The 19684-nt window shown below is 35.4% G+C and overlaps 3 protein-coding genes across 3 annotated transcripts; 1 reads left to right on the top strand and 2 right to left on the bottom strand.

Moving 5' to 3' along the window:
- Window positions 1-2089: 2089 nt before the first annotated feature.
- LOC145050336 (histone H4) lies at window positions 2090-2574 on the top strand. Its single transcript, XM_078998605.1, has one exon. The coding sequence runs from the start codon at window positions 2158-2160 to the stop codon at window positions 2467-2469; it is 312 nt and encodes a 103-aa protein (XP_078854731.1). The 5' UTR covers window positions 2090-2157; the 3' UTR covers window positions 2470-2574.
- A 297-nt stretch (window positions 2575-2871) lies between these two features.
- LOC145050332 (putative pectate lyase 2) lies at window positions 2872-4739 on the bottom strand. The gene is made up of 4 exons (XM_078998601.1): window positions 4031-4739; window positions 3660-3763; window positions 3428-3566; window positions 2872-3298 (listed from the first exon to the last, which is right to left on the bottom strand). Exons 1-4 carry the CDS (start codon window positions 4733-4735, stop codon window positions 3077-3079), a joined length of 1170 nt encoding a protein of 389 aa, XP_078854727.1. The 5' UTR covers window positions 4736-4739; the 3' UTR covers window positions 2872-3076.
- An 8443-nt stretch (window positions 4740-13182) lies between these two features.
- On the bottom strand, window positions 13183-14584 carry TTG1 (Transducin/WD40 repeat-like superfamily protein). Its single transcript, XM_078998609.1, has one exon. It carries the CDS (start codon window positions 14458-14460, stop codon window positions 13453-13455), a length of 1008 nt encoding a protein of 335 aa, XP_078854735.1. The 5' UTR covers window positions 14461-14584; the 3' UTR covers window positions 13183-13452.
- Between the last annotated feature and the right edge of the window lie 5100 nt (window positions 14585-19684).

Below are 19684 nucleotides of genomic sequence, written 5' to 3' on the forward strand. Positions count from 1 at the left end.
TCATAAAACCTTGTTTTATTATAGATGTCAAGATTGGCCCTTTAATTGAGAAAAAATGTGATAGCTGAGTACGCAGGGCGTACGCGTGTGTACGCTCATCATACTCATGTGCATGAATTGGACATGGAGGCCACCTAGTACGCTGGACGTACTAGGCTCAGAGTTAAAACCCTAATAATGGGGCGTGTCTCTATTTAAGGAACATGATGGCCTCATTTATGGCCACCATTTCCATCCCTCACCCCTCTCAAAACCCTAATTTCCGTCCCTTTAGCTTGAGTGACCATTTGTGAGCTTCTAAGTGTTCTTGTGGGATTCTTTAAGTGAAGAAGGAGCATTGAAGAGAATGATGTTGGAGTCTAGGATTTGGATATGAGTTTTTTTGTGGTTGGAGCATCATTTGAAGGTATAAAAGCTCAAAGCTTTCTCATCCTTTTTGATTGTGCATATTAGGGTCCACTTTAGGGTTTTTGTCCTAAAGCGTGAAGCTTTGTGAGTTGTTGAACTCCAGAGCCTAATATTTGTCCCTTTAAGTGTTTCTAGTGGAGTGGATTCATAAAAATGAGGTCTTGGACGTTAAACCTACCCCATGCATGAGATATGACCATTTTTGGGAGTAAAGGGTGAGAGTTTTGGGGTTTGGGACTCTCTTAGCCATGAAAATGGTTAAAGTCACGAACTTTATATATTAGGAGCCATTAGGGAATCCATATATGAGAGAATAACTATGGTCTTAACGGATTAAGACCAACGGAGTGGGAAAAGCAAGTCTGGGACGTACACCAAGTGTAATCCCAGTACGCGCAACGTAGCGTAGATGATTCCCCGATGCATGCATGGCGAGGCCGTACGCCCGACGTAAAGGGGTTGTACGCCCAGCGTACGCGCTGCAGTTGACTTTTGTTGGCTTTTAGGGTTTGGTAAAATTATGGACTATAGAGGTCATGGAAGGGTAAAATGTTTTTTTTTATCCTTCTGAGAATTTGTAGTGAGTTTAACCTAGCTTCTTTGAGAGTCGTTTATTAATTAGAGATAATTATGGTATGTGTTAGGCGGATGCTAGACCGTTGATTCGAGTACGAGGTTTATTTGCTTGCTTACGAGGTGAGTCTTCTCACTATACTTACCATGAGTGGTAGCTTTGTGTGGCCGAAGGGTATTGTATGCTTATATTGAGTATTGTGATATCCTGCATTATGTCTTTGTGATTTATGTTGTGTATTATTCTTAGCTTTATTGACCAGAGGGTCTTATTCGAGATATAGTCATATAGCCATGAGAGACTAATGAGATGTGTGTGGTATTTTGAGGAACTCACTAAGCTTCATGCTTACCGTGTTATGTTATATGTGTTTCGGGTATCTCTCAGGATTGCGGGAAGGTGTCGGCTTGATTGTACACACGAGATGAATTTATGTTTTTGAGGATCCTGATTTTTATTAAAATAATTATGGATATGTGTTTTTCATAACTTGACACGTTGGGGTTTTGTGAAATGTATTTATGAGAATTATGTGATTTTTAAAATGAAAAAAATTGTTTGAAAATTTACGGCGTTACACCTCCACACATAATCATATAGCCAAGAGAGAAATAACGGGAGATCGTGGGACGAGTTATAGAGAAGCGGAACATGGGACATGGGGAGTCATCCGAGAAGGAAAGAGAACCGCCACAAAAACTAAAAATTAGAGAATTTACGTGTCTATGATTTAATTCGAGAAAATCGCAGGCCTCAAACTTTTTTTCACTTGCCATCGTCAATAGTATTAATAATGTTCGGAGCGAAAATCCAGAAAATCTTTGAGATTATTAGTGCACAATTTGATCAAAATCTTTAGTAGAAAATTTCCTAACTTAAATTTTTTACTTTTCAAAACATCCACTTTATTGCTCCAGGAACCTATATTTTAGAAAAATAGGCAATTGATTATTGAAATGTATACATGGAAAAGCCATCTCATCGATCCATGCGAGACTCTTTGATATTCAACGGCTGATAATGATCTACATTATTTCACACGGATCACAAATTCAACCGCCCAAAATTCAAATCCCCTCCATAAGATTTCACCTTTAAAACCACGCCCACAATTCATTTCCTTCATCACATTCAAAGTTCAAACCCAATTCAATTTTATCTTTCTCCTTGTGAAAATGTCTGGCCGTGGAAAGGGTGGAAAAGGACTGGGAAAGGGCGGAGCAAAACGTCACCGGAAAGTACTCCGTGACAACATTCAGGGAATAACAAAGCCGGCGATTCGGAGGTTGGCTAGAAGAGGTGGAGTCAAGAGAATCAGCGGATTGATTTATGAAGAGACTCGAGGTGTTCTCAAGATCTTTTTGGAGAATGTGATTCGTGATGCGGTGACTTACACGGAGCATGCTCGCCGGAAAACGGTGACTGCCATGGATGTTGTATATGCTCTCAAGAGACAAGGCCGAACTCTTTATGGATTTGGAGGCTAAGTTTGTTTATCCTGTTGAATGATATATCAATAGAATTAATCGATTCCAATGTGTACTTGGTTTACAGGGTATTGAATGTTAATGAAATGCTAATTTTCTTCACAAGACCATTTGTTTTTTCGAATGTTCGTTTAACTTGTTGCTGAACGTTTAGTCAACTCTCTGCAGTTCATGATTTATTATTTTAGGTGTCCATTTTTGGGTCTGATTTACATCTGTTTGAATATCTCTTCAAAGGAAACTTTCGATTCAATTGTACCATCAAATGGATTCGGTGCATTCACGTTATGTATTTGATTTTGAAATACTGTTGTACTGTCTTCTTGACGTTTCATTTTATTTTTTTGTTTCTAGTTATGGGCTTGATTAATGTGTGTTCATATTCAAATTGCTATTGAATCATTCACAAAAATCTTTATTAATAATAACACATCTAAGTCAAAAACTCAATTTCTCCCCTTTTGATTTGGGAAGATAAAAGCAGAGGCTTAGGTTCATATTTCTTGATGAACTCTTGTAACCCCCAAAAGAAAAATGTCAAATTAGATTTCGGAATTGAAACACAAACAAGAAAAATCCAAATTGGAATTTGATCGAATCAACAAAATTAACATGCTTTGTACTTCGTGCAACGAAGTGGCCCTGCATTTGCAGTAAGCCCAGGCACCTGAGACCCATGAGCTACTGGGAAAGACTGTGCTCTTGAATACCCAGGCGCACAACTTCCATACCCTGATGGAATGAAATACGCTCCACCTAGAAACACATCTTTTGAAGATCTCCATTTCCAGTTCTTCCAACCATTCTTATTATTCTCCCTTTTTGTAACCTACAAAAGATTCGAATTTCAAATACTGCGCCAAGAAAATGGATGAATAATGCCGAATAATCAAATATTTAGGCACAGATTTGAAAGAAGAATGCTTGATAATCAAATCAAACTCTATAAAGATTTTACCTCTCTAATTGATGCAATTTTGGAAGCTGTATAGTAGTTCCCTTCACTAAGTATCGTTGGATTTGCACTTCCACCAACTGCATACATATGCCATTCATCATACTTATTGTTTGCAACATGTGCATATCCAAGTCTCACCCTGAAAAATTTAATCCGTTTACGTAAGGTAAAGTTACAAACTTTTTGGTAAAAGTTACTGAACAAGTTTTTTTAGAACATAGATTACACATACCTTGGCATTCTTTGAACTAGACCCTCTCCAAAATGGTTATAAACTATGGTAACTTTCATGATTTTGTCTTCCATATTATTGTCGTTGTGGCCAAGTAACATAACCTGCATGGTTTTGTACTTGTGGTCAATAAAAAGGTACAAGAATTTGAAAATTCGATGATTGGGGATATTATAGCATTCAAAATTGATTTGTATTTTCGAAAATATTGTTATATTTGTAATTTGTTAGATTTTTCAAAGTAAAATGTTGTAATAAGAAGAAATGAAAGTATGATGTTTTAATAAACAAATAAATGAAACTACACTGCTATTTTTGCATTTAGGGATGTGTGAGATGATATATAAGTTAAGGAATTGTTGGATGTTTACCTTATCGTGCTGAGAAAAGAAGTTATTTGAGATCGTGATGAGAGTTGAAGCATGGATGATATCTATGAGCCCATCTGTGGCTCGAGCAAGGAAGCAGTGGTCAACCCAAACGTAGGATGAATCAAATATAACAATGGCATCACCATCCGAGCCTTGACGGTGGCCCAAGTGTGTTGGACTGTTTCTCACAAGGCCCGATTTCCCGGGCTTACAATCGTGAATGCTAATCCCATGAATGATCACATGGCTCACATGTTGTATAGTTATACAAGGCCCATATGCAATTTCCACTTTGACCCCTCGCCCATCGATGGTCTTGTAACTATTCACCATAAGCTCGTTCTTGAGCTTTATGACCATATCTTTAGCGAATACGATCCACAAAGGTTGTGTTTGGATCACCCCATAACGTAGGGTTCCAGGTTTAGGGTTTATCGGATCGTCTGTAGGGTTTGTGACCACATACGTTTTACCGTTTTTTCCTCCAATAGCACCTTTACCAAAGCCAACGGTGCAATCGGCTAATGCACGACGATTATACGCCCAATTTGTGGTTTTACGCCGACATGCATCGATTGCGTTCACGGCCCGTGGTGCTTTATTGTAGATGGAGATTGGTTTGGGGGCATTATAGTAAATTGCATGAGAGATTGAAACATGGTAGGACACGAGAGTTAGGATGATGAAGAGTGAAGCCATGCCCATGTTTCTTGCGAAGTGAGATAAAAGAAACCATGAAATATGGTTGATATATATAAGATTGGATAATTACACTTTACACCCTTGTTTTATCTTTGTGTTAATTTTTGAACAAGTTGGAACTTTTCTGTAACAATGCAAGCCTTACATTAGCAAAAATTGTGAAGTTTGGGTCCTTTATAGTTTATATAAAAGCAAGAGGTAGTTATATGTAGATATCTAGTTAAGAGATAAGAGTATGACAATGTGGCACACACTACTTTGACTTGCTATGATTTTGAGACGTGAGTGCACGCTTATAAAAGTTTGACTTTTGAGGATTTTTGGGCTTAAACGCTTAGGATGTTGATAGTTGACTTTGGGCCTTTGGAAATTTAACTAAACTATTGTATTTGTAGAGTACTGACCAACGGGTTCCCATTGTTTTTATTTTTTATTTTTAGGCTTTTCGGTTTAAGTGAATGAAATGTTTTAATTCTAAGTCGATAAAGTGTCATATATGTTCATTATTTGGATAAAACTGAATTGTCCAATTGGACAATTTGGATCTGACTATTTGGTTCGGATATTCGGATTTTTGGATTGGTTTTTAGTACAACCGAATTATTATTTTGGATTTCGGATTGATTTTGGTTTATAAAATAAAACCCGAATAGTCCAAAAAAACCGAATTGCAATTTATTATTTTGTTCTTTTTAATATATATCTTTAATAATTTATAAATTTACTAAATTATTCTTTTAGTATATTAAATTTTTTCATCTATTATAATACTTTAATATGTACTTCTTATAAAAAAAAGTGTCTATAAAGTAGTAAATTATAATATAATTTTCTTGATAGTTATTTATAAGTTTTAATTCACAACTAATTAAACAATATTTTTTAGTTTATATTATAAAGTAAGTTAATACTAAAGTTATATATTTGTTGAAATGTCTTAATTTTTGAAAACCGAATTGTAAAAAACCGATCCAACCGAATTATAATTCGGTTGGACCGGATCGGATTTGAATTTAGTTTGGACTATTTGGATCTACGTTTTGAAAACCAAAATTAATTTGGATTCACTTGATCGGATCGGATTAAACCGATCCATCCAAACGAACACCCCTAATCATATATGAGCATTGTAATTCACAAAACCAAATAGATTCGTATGTTGGTTGATCGTTTTCAACGAGACTGGATCTTTGCAATTAATATAAAAGTTATTTAACCCTCAAAAAATCATGGCCATAAATCAGCCCAAATTCCTTCATTTAATCTCCATATACCCTAGAATTAATATTTTAGTTTTTATTTATTTTCATCATCAATATATAGGAAACGGGCAATATATATATATATATATATATATATATATATATATATATATATATATATATATATATATATATATATATATATATAGAGAGAGAGAGAGAGAGAGAGAGAGAGAGCTAGGTTCAAATGTTTTTAGCAAGTATTGTGTGCCTAAATGCACTAATGAGAATTCAAGAAATAATAAACCATTAAATAAATCATTTAAGGGTATTTTGGACCTTTTATACTTTTAATTAAGGAAATCATTTAATTCAATCTTGCAATTAAAGAAATAAAATAAGTATATTTGATCTAGCCTCTCTCTTAAATCCTGTCTAATAAAACCTCCAAAATTCTCAAACCCTTTTCACTCCAAGTTCACCAACCGGACCACCAGGTTCAATCCCCTGCCCACTCTGCCGCCATGGAATGGAAACGTCTCCTACAAGAAGCTCACAACCACAAAACTGCTTCCCCAAATGTTGAAATCCACCTCATCCCTCTTATGATGCTCGTATTCTTCAATGGCAGAGACCGATGATAGAATTGCAATTGAAAAATTCTTCAATGGCGGAAGATGCGAAGCAAAGCAGTCAACGGTTCTTCGTTCCTCTCCCGTCGTCGGTAGCAAAGAAGATCAAGGGGAAGATCCCCCGTCGTCGGAAGCAAAGCAGTCAACCATATATGATCTAATCTGATCGATTAAGATCAAGAAAAATGGCGATGGCGAGGGCAAGCTCTGGCCTCGCATACCCAGATCGTTTCTTCGCCGCCGCTACTTACGCCGGCTTCGGTGGCTCCTCCAATTCATCTTCCTAAGGGGTCACCTCCAAATTCTCTAATGACGTCGCCCTTTTGCTTTACGCCTTGTATCAACAAGTTTTTATTTTGCATTCGGTTTCGTTTATGAGCATCTTTCTCCATAATTCTCAATTGCTCAATTTTCCCAAAATCATTTCAATTGATCTAACAATATTTGTCTTCTATTATTAAATTACTTGCTTTGAACTTCATTAGCTCTGGGTTTTTTGTTATTATTAGAAAAGGTAGGTATTAGATAAGGTTGCTAATTTGCTGTGTGTTTTATGCAATTGGGAATTTTATTGTAATTTATATTGAATATCTGTATATGATAAACCCCTCTTTCAAGAGAAAGAGTTAGAATTTGATTTTGACCTCAAACCTAGTACTTTAAAATCAAAGCTTTGGTGTCAATTATTCACCTGAATCATTATATTTCTTGTATTTGGTTATAAACTTAATGCAATTGCTTTTTTTTTTTTGGTGAAACTCAAAATTCTTACCCATGAAGGAGCTTAAAGGTAACCCCACTTGAAAATAGAAACCACAGTCTAGTTTTTTTTTCTTCCCTGATTCATTTGATGATAATTGGACTTGCATACTCTTAGCTTGATTCTAAATTCAAATATGTTTTCTGAAAGCTAATGATTATTTTGCAATTGATCACATTGTTTTCATGCTTTACTGATTTTTCATCTCAGTTAAATTAATGGATCTAAATTTTGTTTCAAATCAGGCAACTGTTGGACCTTGTACTTTACCAAAACCAAGAGGTTGGAGTCATGTAGAACAAAACAAATGGACAAGGTTTGTTTATACTTTACCAAAAAAGATATGTGATACTTCATTCTCAAAGAATGAAAAACACAACAATATTCTTTTAGAATTTCAGGATTCAACATCCAAAAACAACAATATTCTTTCAGAATTCAAGAATTCAAGAAGAAAACATGGAGAACGAGAGTATTCTAGCAGAATGTTGTTATTTTTTAAGAATGTTATGTTTGCTGATATTCTTTTAGAATATTTATAACTATGTTAAAATGTATAAGACTTTTAGTCTGTAAGAATATATATGAATTTGTATTTAAGTTCGGATGTATAAAAATATATTAGAATGTTTGTTATTTTTCAACGTCTTATTTAAGAATTTTGTTTTTCTTCAATAATATTCTATTAGAATAAAATTCTGAAAGAGTATCATTCTAATAAAAAATATTCTGATAGAATAAAATCGGTAAAAATTGAAATTGAATTAATTAAAAAATTCAGATTTTTCTTTTAAATTAGGAGAATTAATCATCCCCAAAAAATTCGAAAATTTCCTTTTATAAATGTAGTTAATTGTCCAAAATACCCTTTTGCTAAAAATTGTGTGATTATATGGTACATGTTACCCATTGTAATATCATACACTCTCAAATCATGTCCATTGATTAATTTCATCCGTTGGTCCAGTGCATTCTGGCACACAATATTTAGTAAAAACAAAATAACCTAAGCCTATATATATATATATATATATATATATATATATATATATATATATATATATATATATATATATATATATATAATCTTTTTTGTTCAATAATATAATATTTTAGGGGTTGTTTGGTAGCTTCCTTATTCGTCAATTAAGAGATAGACATTTAATTTTTCAGATTCAGAACGTTTGATAGTCTCTTAGTTTTTGTCTTAATTGTTTTAACAATCTTTTAATTTTTAAGAGAAGAAGTTGTATTTGAATAAAAAAATGTGTATGCTTCGAAAATACCCTAATATTTCATCAAAAAATTTTCCCTCTTGTTTTTCTATTTTACAAGCCTTTCTCCATTTTCCCTTCTATTGCTCTCTTTGACTTTTTAAAAATTCAGAGTTTCTTACAATTCAGATTTTAAAAGTTCAGATCCTACTAAACACCGGTTAGAAAATAATTACGATTTCTTATTGATGAAATTGATTGCAATCTTTATAAGGACATTTGCTTGTAACTTGAAAATGAAAAATGGCATTACATTATTTTTCTCGTAGTGTTTATAAATACTGTAATTTTGCTTTCATTATGCATCAAAGTAGAATCTTGGTTCTTGTACGGATGTTATAATATTTTATTTTTGAAAAGGTCTAATGTTAAGATTATGTAATTGTCTACCATATTTTTACATATAAATTGACTTCAATGACTAAAGGACATCAAATTCATTTGTAAATGTATTTATAAATATTCAATAGTTAGTCAAACAATTTTTTATATGTCGATAAATGTATGACTAAGTAAACCAAACCTATCGGCTTACCTTTTATCTTAATAATCACATTACCACGATAATAAATATTTCAAAAAACTATAAGGTATAAACCATTTAATTAATAATTTATTTTTATTTATCTATAAATGTAAATACAATTATAAAATATTAGACATCCAATCCCAATCGTACCCGACTTTCTTACAGGTATCATTTTCAATTGGACGTCATTTAAATGTTTAAAATAGACAAGAATGTTCTTTTATTTATGCATAGCTACACATCCCATGTAGACAAAAATCCCCTCTTTTGCATACGTTGTTGCAACCCCCACAATGATGCTTTTCCACCATCGGATTCACACACGATCCCTTGCAACAAATCTCCATATATTTGCATTTCCTCCCACAAAGCCCGCAATTTTGTTTATCAGTAATCACATCAACACATTTCTTGTTGCAACAATCTGGTCCAGGGCTTCCCTTTGCAAGACAAAGCCTAGGGTTCCTGTTGCATTTTAATCCCCTAGTGTCATCAAGGACCCCACCAACCCCTAATGGTGTACTCGATACCAAACTATCAGCTTCACTGTCATTGATATCGAACCATTTTTCTTCAGTTGGTGTGGAAGAAAGTGTTGTGGCTAAGGTCATGAAAATGGCAAGGGCAATCAAGAATCTTGTTAGAGTGTTCATGGTGGTGTCTCTAAATGGGAATGTGAGTTTTGTTGGAGTAATGATTAGGGATGGGTATTTATAGGGATGTAATGTGAAGGAGTTTGAAAGATGGGGGTCTCTTTTGTTGAAAAAAAGGTTTGGTTTTGATAGCAAATTTTACATTGTTATGTATACGTATTGAATTCTGTATGTAGAATTAGAAGAAAAAAAAAGTAGATAAGAATCCACTTAATAATGTCAATTTGGATCTTGGATGGTATATTTGATGTATACTAGACGTATTAAAACTGATGTAGTCATGTGTAAATTAATTCTTAATATTGTATCATTAACTCCGTTAAAGAACAAAATGTTTTTTTAAAAGGTACTCTAACATAAAGATAGACCAACAAAGAGAAACCTATTGTGGTCCTTTCGATATCCCAAAATTGATTTTGAGTTGCCCGTTTCTTGTGAAATAAACACAATAATTCAAGTTTGTGTCCTCCGTTTCTTGTGAAAAAAACACAAAAATCAATTTTATAACATGTTAATAGTGTCCCATGTAACAAAGTAAGCCATTAGTTAAGTTTAGATATTTGCAATGATTTCATCAATGGTTTTATTAGTGTATGGACTTCGAAGGTCTCATGTCGGATGCCAGTTTGAAAGGTACAATCATGATTATTTTTACTTTTTTCACAACGTTGGATGTGATATTTTGCTTAACAATTTGTGATTATAATATGGAGAGGTCTAGGTTTTGATTTTTTATGATTGAATAAATTACACGGTCCCAATGGTTTGGGGTAATTTGCGCGCTTGGTCTCTAATTTATTTTTTTAACTCGAAAGGTCATTACTTTTGTTTTTGTTACGCACTTTGTTCATACTGTTTGTTTTTTTTACGCGTTTGGTATTTGTCTTACCTAAAAAGACTATTATTTAAATAGGAAAAAATGGTGGGGTAGGTAAGGTAATGTGAGGGGCGAGGGGTTGGGAGTGTGTTTATTTAAATAAATTAAAAAATCAAGGGAAAAATAATATTTTTAGGTAAGACAGAGACCAAACACGTAATAAAAACAAATAGTAGGGACCTTCCGAGTTAAAAAAATAAGTTAGAGACCAAACACGCAAATTATCCTAACCATAAGGACCATTCGTGTAATTTACTCTCTATGATTATGTTCTTGTCTTCTATACGTTTCTTAGGTTTAGTTAAAGGTGTTATGGGTTTTTTGTCTTCTATATACTTTTCATAGGGTTAATTAGGGGTGCTATTGTCTTTTTTCTTGAAAATTCATGTTCTATAAATCCCGTTTATTTTGTTCGTGATGCAAAACAAGTAAGGATGAGCATATGGACCGGGGAACCGGCCGGAACCGGAACCCGATGGAACCGGTCAGGCTGGGACCGGGACGTTATTTTTGTGGATTTTTGGAACTGGAAACTGGTAGGAACCGGAACGGATATAACCGTAATCGGTAGAACCGGCAAAAACCGAAACCGTATGATACTATTTTTCGAGTACCGGTTCCAACATTTGAAGGCACGACAAGAACCGGTAGAAATCGGGAACCGGTAGAACCGCCGGGCCGGTTCGGTTCTTGATTTTGGCCGAAGCCGGTTCCCGGGTCGGGTCCGATTCGGGCCAGTTCCGGCCGGTTCGGTCATTTTGCTCATCCCTAAAACAAGACAAGACATGACAAAAGATCTTCATAACATTTACAGTGCCATTAGATGATACAGGAACCAAGGATGACCCTATTTCAGTTTGGTTTTTGACAAAAACACACACAACTAATTGACTAAAACATATGTAATATGATACAAAACAAAGTAGAAGCCATTCATAATTTTATTTTTCAATGGAACCCTTAAAAACGCATTGTTTAATTTAAAATTTATATACTTAATCATTAAACTTGTACACAAAACAATGGCACTTTGGGTTTTCCGGTTCGGGTTTCTTTTCATTTTTTATATAATAAAGCCAAAACAAACCTACAAATATGGTTTTCTTAAAAGCCAAAAACAAGATAATTCGGTTCTTTTGCACACATCTAACCGGGATTGATTATAGTATTAGGGTTTGTTTAATAAACACTATGGATGTAACTATTTTAAGGTCACCTATTAACCTCTAAATCTATCAAAAATCAAACATGTTTGATGTAGCCTCTGAATGGTTAAGGAGCCCTACCTTCTTTTAAGTAAGGTTTATGCCTCGAGACGGAGCGAGGCGTAAGCCCGAGGCGGAATTAAAAAGTAAATATAAAAACTATATATCTTATAAAAAATAAAATACTAAACATATAATTGAAACTACAATAATATATAATTGAATCTCCAAGGGTCTGAACTTCTTTGGCTTCCTAATGCACCTGGTCGTCATTCTCCTCACCAAGAACAATAAAGTTCTCTGGTGCTTCTATTTCAATATCTTCTACACGAAGTGTAGAATAGGCAGAATAGAATACTAGAAGGAATTGTTACATGGAATAGGAACATAGGATAACAGGAATGTCACTTGAATCCATTAAGGTAATCGAAGCATCAAAGCATAAGATTGGAAATTATACGTAGGTGTTCAATTTTTCAGTCGACAATCAATTTCCAGTCAATCTCCAATTCGGCATTCCAAAATCCAAATTGACGATCCCAATTGCAAATTGAAGCAATTCCGTTTGGGAAAAACACGTTCCAGCATTCAATTTGGCCATGGGATGGGATCGTGACTAAGTCAAAATAAGTCAAAATTAGGGGGTGTTTGACTTTGCTTTTAAAACAACTTTTGGACTTTTAACTTTTCCAAAAAGTTAAAAAAGTCCGAAAGACGTTTGGCAAAATAGAAAATCCTTTTAAATTAACTTTTAGCCATGCCTAAAAAAGAGCCTTTTAAAAAGTCATGAAATCTCATCTTTTTGTGACTTTTGGCTTTTATCTCTTAAAAGTCATACAAACACATTTTAAATACCTTCTTCTAGAAAAAGTTCTTTTAGAAAAAGTTCTTTTTACAAGGCGTACGTTTCTGAAAAACGCACCGCCTCTATCGATTCATCTTCGCTTCACCTGGACGAAGCGTATGTCTCAAATCCAACCACAGAGGCGGCACCTCTAGTTCGGCCATGGTCTGCTTCACCTTAAGGCGCGCCTCAAGGCGTACGCTTCTGACGAGTTTTAAAACGATGCTTTTAACCATTAAGAAGTTGAAATTATTAAGCATTAAATGGTTCAATTTTATCAAATAGCCCCTTAGTAGATAAAAAATTGGAAACTTTTGTCCACTATCACACCCCAAAAAGGTTGAACAAGGTGAGCCAGAGGACTATATTGCTCGGATTTAATTCGAGTTTAATCACTACAATTCAATGTAATTAACAGGATGCAGTCCTCTGATTCAATTTCAAAGCTCAATGGCTCAAGTGCTAAACTCAACAAAAGTAAAGACAATAATCTGCATAGGGAAATACCTCAATTACACTTCATTATGTCACATATACTAGTCAAATTACAATGGGTACACTTCATTATGCTATAAAAATACGAGTTTTTCTACTAGAAACAAATGCATTGAACATATGTAATCTATTTTGTTCCATACATGTTCTCAAAATCTTAATATGATCAAATCCAACTTCCAATAAAGTATATATAATGCATTGAATAAATACAGAAGCTATATATATGCATCAAATAGATGTTCTACCTCAAACTTTCAGAAGTTGCATCTTATTGGTGAAAGCAATGGCAATCCAATCAGGCATGGCGGCAGACCACTGGAGCTGGTTAATCTCCGCCCCAGCTGTATACATTGACATCGGATCAATCCCATTAGGTCCAGCCACGGTGGGCAACTCCCATATAAGAGCCTGTGAATCATCTCCGGCTGAGCAAATATGCTGCCAACTCGCCGGAGCCCAAGCAATTGCATTCACACTTCCTCTATGTCTCTCTAATTCAGCCACAGGCATGGTGGGAGATCGAATATCAAGAATCACAATCTTATTACTGTCCATTAAAATGGTGGCCATGTACCTTAAATCCTGCTTGTTCCAAGCTAATCGTAACAATGGTGTATCTGGTTGAGGGCTTTCGTATATTATCGTTGAGTGCTCCTTGTCACGTAAATCAAAAACCCTAACAGATCCATCTGCGGAAACAGAAGCAAAGACACCGGCCTCTCCCCAAGCAATATCATGAACCTCCTTATCGTGAGCAATCAATTGTGTTTCTACAACGCCTTTTTCAACATCCCAAATAGTACACGTTGTATCGATTGAGGAAGTACCGATTCTCCTTGGTTCCACCTCGTTCCAGTCGAATGAGGTCAACGGTGCACAGAATTCGCTGCTTTTACTGTTGTTGAGAACGGAGATTTGTTCAACTGAGTTTTCACGGACTCCATAGAGGCGGAGGAAGTCACCGGAGGAGGCTAGGATATCACCGGATACCTTAGGGTTAGGGTGGAACATAAGTTTAGTAGGAGGATAAGGGTGGTCGAATGAGAGGTTAGGAATTGGCTTGATGGAAAGAGTTTCTTCATCGAATGTCACGATGTCGACTCGATTGGCGTATTCTTCGACGAAGCTGCCGAGGGCAATTCTACGGTGGGAGGCGGCGGCGGAAGAGATGGCCATGGAGTAGAGAGTGTAAGGAGATTCATATGTGACGAAGTTGTCGGATCTGAGTTGAGATTCTAGGGTTGAAGTATCCATTATGGATGAAAACTGAGAGCAAAGATAGATTCAGCCAAGGAAGACGGTGGTGGTAGAATTGGGATTTTCCGGCGCCATGTGAAATTGTGGAAATAGAAGGATATAACTGAGAAGTTGCTTTTTCAACAACCACCATGTTGACCAGGAGACAAGACCGGCGTTGATTAAAATATAATAAAAAAATAAATAAATAAATCGCTCTGTACGGTTTAATCGAGAGTTTTTGACTAAGGGAGGATCTAGTCGTTTTCATTGAACCCACCGAACCCAATGAACCCACTACCACATCAGCTTTTCTTTTTGATTTTTCTTCATCTTTCCGAACCCACAATACACGGAAATCATATCTTTCTCAACCCACTTAATTAAAAAAAATATACAAAATAATCAAAGTAAAATCTTAATTACCAATAGAGTTACCGCCGGTACCACTCCCTCTTTGGCGAGTTGTTTAATTAGTTTCACGAACCCACTTCATCCTCTCTCTATACTTTCTCTCTCTACATTCTCTCTCTCATTTTCTCTTGTACCATATGTTTTAAGACTCGTACCTTAGTTGTTTAGTATTTTTTTTTAATTGAGTGGGTTGAAAAAGATAGGATTTCCGTGTGTTGTGGGTTCGGAAAGATGAAAAAAAATCAAAGAGAAAAACTGATGTGACAGTGGGTTCAGTGGGAACGACTCCCTCCTCCCTAACAGGTGGTTTTATTTACCCAATAAATATTTACCATGTAGTATGTTATTATTATTTTTTTAATGATCCTTTACTTTTTTTATTGGGTACATGTTATTATAACCCAACAAACGGTTTAAAAGACCCTTCATTTTATTTCTTTTTGCTTTCTAAGGGCATCAACTTGTATTTTACCTGCTAATTTTGGTAAACAACACATTATAACCGGTTAGATCTGCCAAATAGGTTAGAAAATGATGACATGGAACCTCGTCAGCAACACTTAGAGCCTAGTAGACTTCTACCTCGTCAGCAACTTTGGGGATTTATCTAAGCACTACTCTAACACTTTTTCTTACCTAAAAAAAGATTTCAACTTTTTTCTTCTATCTTTTTCAAAATTAGGAAATGGAAAAAGCTTAATTCCATTAACAATGGTGACCTCTAATCACCACAACGTGTCCAGGTTTTAAAGCTTCTCGATTTCTGGAGAAACTTCACAGGTGACACGGGACAAAGTACAGCGGTTGGTAGAAAGGTCCCCGGTGGAAAGGGAGGACCGAGGGTCCTCGGAGATGGCGGATTTGAGGGAAATTAGTGCTTGGTATTCCAGCAATCGGCCTGATTTGGCAGCGAATGAGTTGAGAATGCACTGTAACAGTAGTAGGAGGAAGAGGAACCTCATCTTGTGGTCAATTTCTCTCACGCATACATACACACACTAGTTATTTTAGAGAAAAAATGGGGAAGAATAAGAAGAAAGTTTGATGAAGAATTAGGGAAGGAGTGCGAGTATGTCTCCAGCGGTGGCGGTGGTCGAATTCCCGATTCGTTTAGGGATTGACTCAACTGATTTATTAAATTGAAACAGTAATCAAGTGGAGTGTTGGTAGTAGGATTAAAAAGAATGATGAACTTGAAGCAGGATTGAAGTTAAGCAGCAACTTCAGGGTCGACGGATGCAGCCTGCTGAGGAGTGCCACAGAGTGCGAATATGTCTCTAGCGGTGGTGGTGGTTGCTGAGGGTTTCTTGGAGCAGACTTTTGGAATTGAGTTGAATGATAACAGGGGTTGGGGGTTGGAGGAGAGTAAGACGAAGAAGAAGCAGTGAGAGAGAAAGAGATGATGAATACTATTTTAAGGGGATGTGATGATAATGGTGATGGATTCCACATGGTTGTTCTCCCCCAAATTCGTGCTCTCTTGTTCGTCTCATTTAACGATACATTAGGTGGCATCTGATTTGACAAATGAGTTGACTTTTTTTAATGACGTGTACAAGATAACCAGCTGATTGGGAAAGGGGTGACCGGGTGACCCCTTCACTTTCTAGAAAATGGCCTTAAAAGCGGGTAAAAAGAGAATTTATGCCCTTACAAAGTCAAAAAATAACAATAGAGACCTTTTAAACCAAAATAGAAAAGTTCGTAGGACTACAACGACATTTTCCCTTTTCCTAGAGCACAAAATAAAACCATTTTATATGTATTCTAAACTTTCACTTGTAACTAATTATTTATTTATTTAATATAATCATTTTTTTGCTTTTAATGTTTACTAATTGTGTTTTACAAACATCATTATAACTAACAATTTTTTTTTATAAAAATCAAAAAACAACTTTTAAAATTTAGATCAACCAACAACTTTTTTAAATTTAAACCAACAAACATCATCTTAAACTAAAAAAAAATTCATAAGTAAAATATTTTAAGTACAAACCTAACAATCGTTTGTTACAAAAAAAAAACACTCCAAATAACTTTGATTCGATAACCACTATCTGCAACGACAATAATAATAATAATAATAATAATAATAATAATAATAATAATAATAATAAAGTTATACGAATGAACCAAAAAAAACAATGAATGTCTTAATTTACCTTGGTTTAGATAGATATTTTTTTTTCGATTGTGACAACTTTGCTTACAAATTCCACAAACACTTTTCTTCCTTCTTTAATGTCCATTCCATTTCGAAGTCTTGTTGAGCGAGGACGATCTTATTTATTCCATAAGAGCTCTAAATTTGGAAGCAATTCTTTAAACAATATGCTTCATGAGGAAGTGGGGAAAATTCACAAGCCAAAGTATCACAATATTTGACAATTAAGTAACATTTATCAATATATTGCCAACTATTCAAAGAAAGTGTGGCACATACAGTCAAGACATGTGAACATTGATATTTAAACACTTTCCACTTATCACATGTGCAAGGTTTTTGCTCCAAATTCACTACTTGCACATTTCTTCCTCTTTGAGTTATCAACTCAAATATACCTTTCTCTCGATTAAAAGATCTCAAGGAATGTGCACTTGCTTTTGATATCAAAGTTACTTGTTTGATAAGAACATGAGGGGTATATGCATCTCCATTAGCTCATGAACTAATTCCTAAAGGGCGTCTCACCTCCAAATAATGCACCAATCTATAAAAAGTAAGTTAGACACAAGCCGTGATTGGTAAAAAAGGGCACCTTTAAGGACATTATTAAAAATCTCTAACAAATTTGTTGTGAGCAACCCATATCTCCTCCCACCATCATGTGCAAGTGTCCATCTATCAAGTGGATGGATCTCTAGCAATTGTCTAGCTTATGGATTTAGCTTCCCAATTTCTTCCATGGTTGAGTTGAAACTTTGAACTTGATTTTGACTCCCGACATGATAAGCTAGACCTTTCAATTCTGAATTACGAAACTTCTCAACAAAGTTGTTAATAAAATGACATAACCAATACCTATAAAATAAACAAAAATAATGTGAGTTATAAAGTTTAAAAAAAGCATAATATATGTTATAAATAATACCTATGAAAACCACGTGACTCTAACCATGGTGATCCATGTTGATTGACTGCCTTTAGGATTCTAAGATGACGATCAGAAATTAAACAAATACCTTCACGTTCTTTTACCACATGAATCTTGATATAAGAAAGAAACCAATTCCAACTATCATATGATTCATTTTCTACAATTGCAAATGCTAGTGGCAACATCTGATTATTACCATCCACCCCCATTAATTCATCGTTCCTTTGTACTTATCATACAAATGTGTGCCATCAATGCTAATCACCGTCCAAAAATATACAAACCCCTTCATAGAAGGGGCAAAAGCCCAAAAAACATGTCTAAACTCCATGGGTTCTTCATTGGTTGAGCTCGAAACTAACCACTCGATTATAGTCCCCAGATTGAACTTTTGAACTGCACATACAAATTTGGGTAAAGCAGAATAAGATTCTTCCCAATTACCAAACACTTGTTCAACTGCCTTCTGTTTTCCGGTCCAAACCTTTTTGTATGAAGGAATATAACCAAATTTATCGAGTATTTTGACTCTCAAAGCAGGAATACTAATTGAAGGTTGCTCTTTAATAAGATGTTTGGTTTCCTGGTGTAACACCTGATTCCCAGTACGCAGTTAATTCAAGCATTTCTTGTGTTTTTCTCTGGGATTCGACGAGTTGGAGGCCCAACTCGTCGAGTAGAGTCGAGATCTGCGGACAGTTTAAGTGACTTGCTAGACGAGTCGGAAGACTGACTCAATGATGAGATTAAAACTTTAATCAATGAAGATCGATTAGATCTTAAACAGGTAATTGAATATAAAACAGCAAGAACACGAAAATAAGAACAAGGCAAGAGTGAATCAAACGTGTCGAATGATTAAAACAAAATCCTCAGAAGAGCTCGATTAAGAACATCAACTGTAGAGGATTGGTAGGTTACAAGAACGATCAAAGAAATCTGTAAATACTATCGTTATGCTCTAGATTAATCGTTAAAATCATTAACCTAATATGCATGCAAGCATATACTTATATAATAAACATAATGGGCTCTCGGTTGGACAGGCCCAAACCAGAATACAAATTAAATAAACAAATAGCCGAGCCCAAATGACGCAATCTTCAAACGAATCTTCAGCCCAACAATCTCCCCCTTTGCGTCAATTGGATCGAGATCTTCACTTGTTACTTGGGCCAGCAGCTGAAGCAGGTACCTTCTTCACAGTGTTGAACAGACGCTTGGTGAGAGCAAGTATTGTCTGTCTAAACCTGATGTACCACTGGATCATGTCGTTGAAGTACTTAACATCATCCGCTGAATTCTCTTTACACCTTTTGATGATCGATAATACATGCTCTAGACAAGCAGTGGTGTAAAGATGTTTGTCAGCTAAAGCAAAGAGACATTTCTGTCCTTCTGCTCTAGTGAACATAACCAAATTGCGTCTCGGGTCGATCTTGCCCATTTGCATTTGATTGAGATCACTGGCCGATCCCACAGGAGCTATCTTCGGTTTCTTCTTGAAGACAGTGGCAACCTCCTGATCCATAAGGGCAACCTCCATGATGTAACAGACAATCATCCTCTTGATATGGTCTATAATCGGACCATATTCAGCTTCATCGGTCAAGAGGATGTTATGCAAGACGATCCAATCATGAGGATTTAAATTCGGTAGATCTGCCAGGGAGATATGATGTGCAGTTCTTGCAGATCCTCGAATCATCTTGAACCGAACATTGATG

Source organism: Lactuca serriola, chromosome 1 (assembly GCF_051521515.1).
Source record: "Lactuca serriola cultivar US96UC23 chromosome 1, Lser_US96UC23_V15, whole genome shotgun sequence".
NCBI classification, from domain to species: domain Eukaryota; kingdom Viridiplantae; phylum Streptophyta; class Magnoliopsida; order Asterales; family Asteraceae; genus Lactuca; species Lactuca serriola.

What these genes read in the sequence shown, in the direction of transcription:
- TTG1 (XM_078998609.1), bottom strand. Translation starts at nt 14,460, where the DNA reads ATGGATACTTCAACCCTAGAATCTCAACTCAGATCCGACAACTTCGTC.
- LOC145050336 (XM_078998605.1), top strand. Translation starts at nt 2,158, where the DNA reads ATGTCTGGCCGTGGAAAGGGTGGAAAAGGACTGGGAAAGGGCGGAGCA.
- LOC145050332 (XM_078998601.1), bottom strand. Translation starts at nt 4,735, where the DNA reads ATGGGCATGGCTTCACTCTTCATCATCCTAACTCTCGTGTCCTACCAT. An exon ending in CTAGTTCAAAGAATGCCAAG is followed by an intron (nt 3,567 to 3,659) that starts GTATGTGTAATC and finishes TAAATTTTTCAG; the next exon opens with GGTGAGACTTGGATATGCAC. An exon ending in AAATTGCATCAATTAGAGAG is followed by an intron (nt 3,299 to 3,427) that starts GTAAAATCTTTA and finishes AATCTTTTGTAG; the next exon opens with GTTACAAAAAGGGAGAATAA.